This window comes from Mustela nigripes, chromosome 11 (assembly GCF_022355385.1).
Source record: "Mustela nigripes isolate SB6536 chromosome 11, MUSNIG.SB6536, whole genome shotgun sequence".
Lineage (NCBI taxonomy): Eukaryota > Metazoa > Chordata > Mammalia > Carnivora > Mustelidae > Mustela > Mustela nigripes.
This window is the reverse complement of record NC_081567.1, coordinates 32,108,744-32,119,517: the sequence shown is the minus strand read 5'-3', so window position 1 is coordinate 32,119,517 and position 10,774 is coordinate 32,108,744. Positions and strand designations below refer to the sequence as shown.

At 57.3% G+C, this 10,774-nt stretch overlaps 1 protein-coding gene across 2 annotated transcripts in view; it reads right to left on the bottom strand.

Moving 5' to 3' along the window:
- Positions 1 to 4,907: 4,907 nt before the first annotated feature.
- Positions 4,908 to 10,774, bottom strand: part of USP7 (ubiquitin specific peptidase 7) — a 63,262-nt gene continuing 57,395 nt past the window's right edge. For both annotated transcript variants that reach the window (XM_059415338.1, XM_059415339.1), the window contains 9 exons: positions 9,934 to 10,001; positions 9,353 to 9,461; positions 9,186 to 9,263; positions 8,337 to 8,437; positions 7,231 to 7,330; positions 6,251 to 6,370; positions 6,025 to 6,096; positions 5,796 to 5,886; positions 4,908 to 5,521 (listed from right to left, as the gene is read on the bottom strand). In XM_059415338.1, coding sequence (XP_059271321.1) covers positions 5,415 to 5,521; positions 5,796 to 5,886; positions 6,025 to 6,096; positions 6,251 to 6,370; positions 7,231 to 7,330; positions 8,337 to 8,437; positions 9,186 to 9,263; positions 9,353 to 9,461; positions 9,934 to 10,001 — 846 coding nt within the window. In that variant the 3' untranslated portion in view covers positions 4,908 to 5,414. The remainder of the gene's footprint in view (positions 5,522 to 5,795; positions 5,887 to 6,024; positions 6,097 to 6,250; positions 6,371 to 7,230; positions 7,331 to 8,336; positions 8,438 to 9,185; positions 9,264 to 9,352; positions 9,462 to 9,933; positions 10,002 to 10,774) is intronic.

Sequence of the window (10,774 nt, the reverse complement as noted above, 5' to 3'; positions counted from 1 at the left end):
CTCCAGGAACCAGGAGCTGCAGAGCCCCGGAGCGTGTGACACACAGTGGGCACACAGTCCCTAGGGACCCGTCTCTCATCAGGACAGGGTGGGGGCACTGGGAGAACCCAAGGAGACAACACGGGGGCCACCCACCTGGGCTCCACATCTGAAGGCAACGGCGGGAAGCAGCCAGCAGCACGCGGGAGCCGTCTTCACCGGACTGGGCCTGTTTTGGGTCTTGCGGGAGCTCCACATCCATGTGGAGTCGCCTGGGCCCTGTGGGGAGTCAGAGGCGTGCCTGGCGCTGCGGTGGCGGCCAAGGCCAGATGCACCTGCAGACCTCACCCCAAGGGCAGTGTTCGGGTCCATGCTCAACGAGCAGCTTGCCGGTTTGGACTGGGACTCTCGGGGGGGTCTGTGGCCGGGAGCGGTCCGTCCTGGGACAGGTTCACCGTGCGTGCTTCACGGCTCACGATGCCTCCTCGGGCACCGGGTTTCGGGGGCCTGCATTAGTGGCCTGGCTCCGCCGTCACCAAACCCTTCTTCTGAGGCTGTGGGCCCGAGGTCCTGCGCGGCTCTGGCCAGCACCCAGCCAGGAGCCCATCAATTGCTTCCTGGGCCTTTCTGACTCCGACTATGGGGTGTAAGAAAATGTCATTCGTAGACTTAATCAGGAGATTCACAACGGAAATCCAGACGTCGACTTCTTTTAAATCCCAGCGTAGGTCCAGCTGCACAGACCCCTCCCCAGCAACAGTGCGGCGAAGTAAACCGCTGTCCGTGGGGCTAAGCCCCGGCACTCCCCACCGTCCCATGATCCCAGGGCCTGCTCCCCGCCTTGACGAGGGCTCCCGCCCCAAGGGGCCTCAGTGGTCGCGTCCCGAAATCTCACTACAGGATCAAGCTGGGGGATGGCGACCTCCTCCTCCCAGGGCACAACTTTTCCTGAGGGCCACTGGGGCAGTGTGGCCACAAGGGCCAGGGGCTGAGAGACCCACCTGGCCTTGAGATGCTGCAAGCCCTCCTCACCGCTACATGGGAATGGCCCTGCTCCTTCCCCTCCAGACGGTGGGCTGGGAGCACCCAGGAAGTGGGAGGCTGAGGGGGTCAGCCCTGCACTTGGCAGGCGAGAGCCCAGCCAGGCAGCACAACCCGGTCACTGGGCTGCACAGCGGCAGCATGGCGTGCTTCACAGTGACGACTGCCGGAGGACAGCTGACCGTTCTCTTACCCTCTCTCTCCCCGGAGCGTGGCCAACACCCGAAGATGGGACAGGGCCCCACCCCCATATGCAGGGGCAGGCTGGAGGGTGTGTGCTGGCGGGGGGCAGGCAGGCTAAGGAGCTAGGGAGCCTCCGCCAGCAGGGGGCCCACCACTTCCAGGAGCGCTCGTGGAAGCTGGGCCACCGCCGGTAGCTGTGGACGCCCAGGCCGAGCCAGTCTGTGTGGGCAGAGGTGAGGAGGTGAGGGCCCAGGCTGGGGTTGAAAGCAAGCACCCCGGGCAGCAGCCAGACACGGCCCTGGACCCATCTTTGCCGCCCGCCCACTGCGAGGCGGACTCTGCGAAAAGGAGCCTGAAGGGTCGCTTCACCGGTGAGGAAGGGAACAGGTAAGTGCCATGGGGGCTCCGCGTGTACTTTTCCCTCCCAACATCGTAACACATTTTCCTCTTAGAGACTGATTTATGAGAGAGAACGCGCAAGCGATCGCACACGCACAGGGAGCAGGAGGCAGAGGGAGAAGCAGAGACACTGCGGAGCAGGAAGTCCAACGCAGGACTCGATCCCAGGACCCTGCGGTCATGACCTGAACCAAAGGCATAAGAAGCTGAACCGACTGAGCCACCCAGGCGTCCCGTTTTATCACACCTTTGCGCCTTTACCAGCTCCGGGCAGACGGTGGTGTGCACACGCATGCCCACTCCTGGATCCCTGCATCGGTGGGTAGAAATGCAGGGACCCGCCCTACAGTTCTGCTCTGACCCCTCGAGAAGCCCCCGTGGGCCTGGCTTCAAAGCCTGCCGCAAAGGGAAAGGTGGAAAAGAGCAAGTCCGCACAGGCTCCGGTCCCCGCTGGCAAGGCAGAGGAGCTGGGGAGGCCCCGTCTTACTCTGCTCCCATCCAGTGAGAGCCCGAGAAGGCTCTGCACTCACGAAAAGGTCAGGCAAACCCACTAGGTTTTAGGTTTTTTTGTTTTTTAAGATTTTATTTACTTGACAGAGATCACAAGTAGGCAGAGAGGCAGGCAGAGAGGGTGGGGGGAAGCAGACTCCCGGCTGAGCAGAGAGCCTGATGCGGGGCTCGATCCCAGGACACTGGATGATAACCTGAGCTGAAGGCAGAGGCTCCAACCCACTGAGCCACCCAGGTGCCCCTGTTTCAGGTTTTAAATAGAGGCTCCAAGTGAACCAACTGCTGGAACAACCCATAACATGGGGAAAATTGGGCTAGCACAGCCTTTTCCAGCGGCGCCTGGGTGGCTCAGCTTAGCATCTGCTTTGGGCTCAGGTCATGATCCCAAGCTCCTGAAATGGAGCCCATTGGGGATCCCTGCTTCTCCTTCTCCCCCTGCTTATGTTCTGTCAAATAAATAAAATCTTAAAAAATAAAGTGAATGGCTTTTCCAACACAGTAGAGCTCATTAACGACTTGCAGCAATTGAAGTTAAATTAAAAACCCACCTTCAGCCCCTTGGGCGGCACGTCCGGGGCTCGGCAGGCACAGTGGCTGTGGCTGAGGCCCCGGGCCCTGCAGACACAGCAAGATGCAGGGAGACTGCGGGCCCCCGACTGGACTCCACGGGGGGCACAAGGCTCTCACACGACGTCAGACACGGCCCCGTGGTGTCCGTCAGGGGCAAGGCCTGGTGCCAAGGGCGATCTCGGACAGCCGCTCCCGCACAGGCCGACCACTGACCGACCGCTCCGGCCACCACACGGCACCCCGGCTCCCGGCCCCTCCACGGCGGGGTCGGGGGGCTCTGAGCACCCTCGCCCAGTTTTATCGAGTTCTGCTGGAACCCAGGCTTCATAGGACGGGGTGGCCGCTCCCAGACTCGGGCAGCAGCGCTGAGCCGAGCCGAGACACTGGGGAGCTCCGCTCGGGCCCCCAGCGCCAGCGTCTGTGCCGCAGGGCGCCTTCCGCACAGGTGTCCGTCCCCGACACCACGCACGCACCTCCACCGCGCCTCAAAGCCAACAGGGACGCGCGGCAGGAAAGCCTTGGCCGAGGCCCGCCTGGGAAGACACAGTCCTGAGAGTCCGCTGTCCCGTGTCCCGAGACCGGGCCTTGGCGCTCCGAGCAAGGCCAGCAACGCAGTCGAAAGACGCCCCCGCAGCCCCCGTGGGACGGCGCTTCCTCCCTGCAGGGAACCCTCAGGGAAGGCAAAGGCAAGACCGGCACCTCCTCGCGGTAAAGCGAGGCCGCTTCTCTCTGCCCACGGTGCCCACGTGCAGGTCACACTCACGTGCCATCACGTTCCCAAGGGACGCATCTGTCTGGGGAGTCGGACGGCCAACAGGCAGGAACGTCCTCAGGGTTTAGAATGAGCTGAAGGCAGCTCCACCCCGTGCCCCGAAGAACGTTTTATCAACTCGGACGCTCAAGCCCCCAGCCGGGAGGGAACGGACAAGTAAACGCAGAACACGTCCACACTGCCAGCTCTTCATAAGAACAGTCACTTAACAGCTTTGGGGACCACACTTGCCAGCTCCCCGACCAGAACCGAGCCACGGCCAAAGCGAAAACAGAAGATCGACCACGTAATGATGCTCAAAGTCATATACAGACAAAGGCCTCGCTGGCCTGGCCACACCCCTCCTACGGCAGGAGGGTTCGGGGCGCGCACGGGACGCCCCTGCAACGTGCCACCTGCGCGCCTCGGGAGACAGCTCCTGGGGAGCAAAGGCACACACGAGGCTGTGGAAACCTGGAAACCAAAGTCATTTTGAATCCAAGACCAGCGCAGAGCCCAGGAACCTGCGCGGACGGGTCTGGGCATCACTTCCCACCGTTCCGGTACTATTTCTAGCCGCCTCCTGTGTGCCCGGGTTCCTCCCGGAAAACCTCCTCTTACTTGAACTTAAACGGTCCACTTTCGCCTCAAATGGAAGGCAAAGTCCAAAACCCCCAGGAGACCAGGACCATCCGTCAGCAACACGACCAGCAGGGGGAACAGAGACCTCCCTCAACCTCCACGCCACTCAGCGGATTGTAGGTTTTATAGAAAATTTTATTCAACATACAACATTTTCCAGCAAAAAGGCAATATACAGGAAGAGTTGGTGTACATTGCTGCTACAGAAACAAACAAAACTCCTGGAAAAGGATGAAAAATGAGTGTGATCTGCTGATTCTATTTTACTGCACTCAAAACTAGACACGCAGCCGGCATTAGCTCCAAAATAAAAGGAAACAAGCCTGGGACTGAAATAAAACTACACACAATGAGTATCAACATCAGTGAAAGTCACTTAAATGCACCCAACAAAGTCACCTCCTCCCAGTGGCAAATTGTACATGTTCATTCATTAAATATACAATTTCATTTCTCTCTTTTTTTTTTCTTTTAACTTTTTTACAAAGTCGACAGCTTACTGACCACTAGTGAGCATGCCCCCTCTTTGCTAGAAGACCCTCCTTGTCTCGTTCCGTCTGTTCCGCTTCGAGGAACTTCTACGGACACCCGCTGCACTGCTTGCAGGGACGGTGAGCTCGCTAGGCCTGCCGAGGGGCCGCAGAGCACACCTCCGTCTGACCGGTGTTTCCAAGTGAACAGAAAGACCCGGGACCACCCGCCAGGCCCGCATCTGTGTCCGGCGCCTCCACGGTGTGCGCGGCTGCGGAATGGTGGTGGCTGGCGGCTGAGACACGTTTACTGAGACCCAGGCAGCGGGAGGAGGACCGAGGAAGGGGGACAGCACACGCAGTGAAGGAAAGAGCACTATTTATTAGGTTGTGAGTTTCTCTGTTTTGCCTTTACAGATGCACAGAAGGTCATGGCAAGTAGAACGGAGGGAAACACGGCAGATGAGCCTCCACGCGAGCCCAGCGGCAGGGACCGTGACCCCAGGAAGGCAGCCGGGCGGCCTCCGCCCGCTGGGAACACACCAGAGGCCTCTCGCCAGAGCCTCGCGGCCCTCACCCCTTCCCCCCACCCCCATTATGCTGGCGGTCGCCTTGCACTGTGGTTACCGTAAAATAACTCTCATTGGCATCCAAGCTTTATAAAAACACCTTCATTTTGCTCAAAAAGGGCAGTCAATAGATACAGAGAAGCCAAACTGAACAGCCTCAACAAAATAAAATTAACATCAGCAGCAAACCCTCTTGCTGAAGACTTCGGACAGAGTGCACGTGGACCAAAGTTCTAGGCTGTTAAAAAGGGGCACACACCCACGCACGGCCCCTCGCCTTGCACACACTGGGTAAGGAAGTCAGTTATGGATTTTAATGGCCTTTTCCAGGTAAGTGTAGCGACTCCTCTTTGGGGCTTTGTTGAAGTGGTCGAGCCCTAGCCAAGGCCGAGGGTGAGACATGTTACCTGGTGGAGAGAGAGACACGGCTGAGACGGACGGAGAGCAGGCCCAGGAGCGGCAGGGCCAGCGGCCCTCAGGGCGGCTCCCGGGGAAGCTGGGACTCGCAGCCAAGCACCACCCACCCTCACGGAGCGGGCCAGTGGCTTCCCAGTGCGCCCTGCCAGGGAGCCACGACAACGGGACCGTGGCCACGCACCGCTCCTCCCTGCTTCACATGCACAGACGCTACCGGGACCCGCGGTGGGCCGCCTGCTGCTCGGCCCGTGGAAGGGCGCTTACCAGGCTGAGGCTCAAAGTCTTTCAAGTTCACTTCATACTCATCCTCGTTGATGTACTGGTGTCGGCCCATCATCACAATGGCAAATTTAAACTGAAAGACAGAAGGGCCCTCCTCCGTGAACTCCGGTCACAAGCAAACGCTCACCTCTGGCCCAAGTCCCAGCTGCTTCCTGAGCCAAGATTTCTGAGTGCGGCCCGTACATCGCTCCCAAGTGCCCAAGGCGCGTACCTTCTCGAACTCCTTTTCCTGGATGTCCAGCAGACTCTGAATCCGCTTCATGACTTCTCTGAAGTGCTCGCCCTGCGGACGGTGAAGGACACGTGTGCACACTCACCTGCGTGCGGCCCGCATGGACGCCAGCAGAGCTCCGCATCAGCCCAGCGGGCAGGGGCGGCAGCACGAAGCCCGCAGCACCGGGGGCGGTGGGTCCTCGACCTCGCAGCCCGGCCCTCACCTGGTGTATCCTCAGCAGAAACGGAACCCCGAACGTCCCGAACACTTCCTTGTGGAAGTGCGCCACGGTGACAAGCATCTCGTTCTCCGTGTCTATGTCCACCTGGTCCAGAGGGATTTCCTGCGGACCCAGAGCAGACACGCAGCTGAGCAACGCGGTCCACACACACCAAGGCCGCGTTCGCTTCCGACTCGCTGCTCCAACAACACAGCTGAGGCTTATCTTGGCCCAGCACCACGTCCGGGTCTTGTGAGGATGAGACCTCAGAGGTGGAAGGCATCTGCATTTTTTTTTTTAAAGATTTTATTTATTTATCTGACAAGTAGGCAGAGAGGCAGCCGGAGGGGGCCGGGGGGGAAGCAGGTTCCCCACTGAGCAGAGAGCCCGATGCGGGGCTCGATCCCAGGACCCTGGGATCATGACCTGAGCCGAAGGCAGAGGCTTAACCCACTGAGCCACCCAGGCAACCGGCATCTGCATTTTTTTAAGGAAACTCTGGGTCTGGGGAGACCAAATGACGTCACTGGAAATCCCAGCCACTCCTCCGTCAACACGGAGCCTCAGCTTCTGGCCAGATGTGCCTGTGGCCCGTATTCACTCCTGAGCACAAGCCGTCTGCGACCCTACATATACGGGGACCGCTGGCAGTCAGAGACACGGTGCCAGGAGCAGGGGAGGGCAGGCGGGGAGCTGTAGGGGAAGGGGACCGACATGCGCTGTGACACACGGCCGGGAGGGCCGCTCAGCTGCACACGCCTGAAGCACTTCCAGAGGAGAATTCTACATTTTCTACATTATGTAACTTCCGTCACAATGAAACATTAACTTCTCAAAATGTGTAAGAGCAAAGCAGCTGCAAGCAACAGCCTCTACTGGTACCACGCATGGCACTGGGACCGCACCCGCAAGTCAGTGCCGTTGGCGGAGGGAGGCGGGTGGCCGTCGCTCTGGCCAGGGCCCCCACAGGGAGGGCCGGTTACCTCGATTCGAAACGTTCTACTCGTCGCCGGGGATAAACACTCTAACAGCTCGTCTTCTTGGTGCACACCGATAATCTTGTAGCTTACAATCTCTAGCAGCCTGCACAGAACAAGGGGGGTGTGGACTACATCAATTTGTGTGAGAAAAAGGACTGATGAGTAGCTTCCTAAGAAGAAATTCTTTATCAAATAGCTATCGACAGCTGCTTATTTTCCTCCTCTTCAGAGAGCTGAAAGGTGCAAAGTGGGCATCGTCGGGGAGCACACGCACAACCCCGGACAACCCCAGTCGGCGGCCCCCGCGTCCGAGGCAACGCGGCCCCCTGCGGGCGGAGGGATGGAGCTGAAACCGAGCGTCCAGGAACCGCGTGCCCTGTGCCCACGATGGTTCCCAACTGGCATGACTTGGGAGTGTTTTGCTCCTGCACTCATTAGAGGATAAAGATCTCATTCTTTTCTTAATATCACGGAGCAAACGTTCCAGGAACCGAACAGCCCCAAGGCCTGTTTTGTCCTGGGAGCAGACGTCAGGGCACCAGGACGAGCGGGCCCGACTCTGACATGAACCCTGCCCGCCGAGTCCGGGCTTCTGTCTCCAGGCGGAGAATCAGCTTCACGGGTCAGAAGCGCCTGGTTTTCTCAAACACAACTGAGAGCAGCTCTGCCCAGTTTCTGCTGATACTCACTTTAATCCTCTCTCCACTGTGTTGACTTTTTTTTTTTTAAGGTTTTATTTATTTCTCTGACAGGGAGATAGAAAGCACAAGAAGGCAAGGCGGCAGGCAGAGGAAGAGGGAGAAGCAGGGAGCCCGACACGGGGCTCGCTCCCAGGACCCGAGCTGAAGGCAGACGCTTTACTGACTGGGCCACCCCAACACCCCAGGCGTTGACTTTTCTACCCGAATCTCATCTTTACTACATCTTAGTAACGATCAGGAGACAGGGAAGGAAGGAAAAAAATATGGCTCAACTATGAAATATTTATACACTGCCACAAAAGCCAGGCCGAGAGCCGGTTTGCCCCTGTGCGCGCGTCCAGTAACACGCCCGCGGGGCCCGGGGCCAGCACCTCCCCGGGGACGCCTCCGACTTCAGGAAATACTTGCCTAAGTTTCCCTGACGCCTTCTCCCCGAGCTCAACAGCCTTTTTACATTCTTCCAGCAGGTCCCGGACACACCCGTGCTTATCGGGATATAGTGTTATTTCCTAGGAAAGGGCAAGATGAAAGAAAACATAAGGGGGTCTCTGCTCACACACACCCACGTTGCTGGGAAGAGGGGAAACACTGCACGAGATGTTCACTTGTCCCCAAGACCCCCACGACATCAGGACACCCCCACCCTGAACGCCCCGATGCGTGCACTCTGTCCCCCGGCCCCACCCCAGGGGAGTTTAAGAAATGCCCCGTTGATGCCAAAAGGTGGCCATTCACAGAACAGCTTCTCAGGAAACTCCCCACACAGAAGGCCATCTCCTAGTCTGCTCTCTGAGCAAAGGGACATCGAGAGAGAGTGTCGGCCTCGACAATGACCAGAGTTGGACTGGAGGATGTCAGCCTATCAGATCCACCCAGGTGAGCATGTTTATGGCACATGGCGTGCACGGTCATTCGAAAGTGGCCGAGCTACAAAGGTGAAGTGCTTGGTTCCGAGCAGGGACAGACCTCCTTGAGCCACCACCTCATGGGGGTAGGGCGCGCCCTCGGTTAACAGCGGGGGTCCGCATCCTCCACTCCCCCACCCCCAACCCTGCTCTCAGGCCCCCTGCTGTTGCCCAGGGGGCTGGGCAGAGGCAGAAACGGTTTGAGAAGCAGTGGTGGTGGCAGGAGGGGGCGGAGGGCCACTAGCACCCTTCTTTCGTTGTTTTAGTTTTCAAGGGCTAGACAGACAAACACTGAACACACACCAATGAAAATAAAAATAAATAAAAATTCTTATCATTAAAAAGCACGTACCTCTTCCCTAAACTGGCTATTTAACCAAATACACTTAAAACTTCGTCTGTTTTCAAAGTCTGTGATTTTCATCTTAAGCTGTTGAGAAAAGAGAGACCGTCAGATATGTCTCCACAAAACCCAAGCCTGTCCTGACCATCCACGGTTACGTGAATTCAGACTCATACCTGCTGATAGTAAAGCTTCTTGGGTTGTCTAGGCTTGAAGAACTGTAGGAGATCTCTTAAAGTCCCTTCATAATTATGTCTAAGAGGGTTACCCGGGCCGTCCCTATAACTGCACAAGAAAAAAGCATAAAAACAAATGACTTGTTTACCTAAAATATCCGTGAGCATAAAACAAACCACTGCCCTTACGCCCAGAGCCAAAATGTAGGCCCAGCACAAGGCTTCCCTACACACTCCTGTTTCCAGAGCCCTGAGGGCCCCTGTGGCCCCACCTGTGCTCTCGGCATGGGGATACGGTGCGCGCGAGCCTAGGTGGGGTGGACCTGGCTGGATGCGCGGGAGACGCGGGGGGTCACGTATCTAAAAAGTCCGTCGGGCTCTGGGTGAGGCCGCCCATGCCTCGGACGTCAGGAAGCAGGGCGGTCAGGATGTGTGAGGTGACCACTCTCTATCGGAAACTAAGTAGGGGCATGTCAGGTGCCACGGCCACCCCACTCGTGGGATTAGTTCCACGATGTCCGGATCAACTCTGGAGAGCAGGCAGTACAGACCCTGATGTGAGGCGATGGGGCCCGCCTTACCCTTGAGACTTGAAAAACTGGAGCAACATGGGGTCGGTGTTGAGCCTCTGGGCCACTGTCTTTGCAACCTGGGAGGAAGAAAGGGACCCGAAGTCAGAAAAGGCGGCTTGTGTTGGGGAGTGAACTGAATGAGCTTATAAGCTTTACCACTAACTATTTACCTAATGTTCTCAATAAAAAACTGTGATATAAACAGCTTGAATTTTCATGGCCTAAAAATCCACTACCTGCTGAGAATAAACCACTCCCCGGTATATACCCAGCAGTGCATCGGTGAAATTAGCTGTTAAAAAAGTATTTTTTAGGGGCACCTGGGCGGCTCAGTGGTTAAAGCCTCTGCCTTCAGCTCAGGGCATGATCCCAGGGTCCTGGGATCGAGCCCCATGTTGGGCTCTCTGCTCCGCGGGGAGCCTGCTTCCTCCTCTCTCTGCCTGCCTATTTGTGATTTCTCTCTCTCTGTCAAATAAATAAAATCTTAAAAAAAAAAAAAAAAAGGTATTTTTTAAAGGAAAAAAAATCCCTTTAGCCTGAAACCACAACCCTGAGATTAAGACCTGAGCTGAGATCAAGAAACAGACACCTAACCGCCTGAGCCACCCGGGCGCCCCAACGGTCTCTCACTTTTAATGGTGAGGTCCACAGGTTTACTTGCCGATGGCAAGCTGTCACAGAGACAAAGCTGCTCTAGAAACTGCCATCTCAAAAAACCGTATTGTGCCAGGGTGGATGAGATGGGAGCCGGGGGGCAGAGCGAGCACAATCCCGTCAAGAACCAATAAGACAGGCGCCTGGGTGGCTCAGTTGGTTAAGCAGCTGCCTTCAGCTCAGGTCATGATCCCAG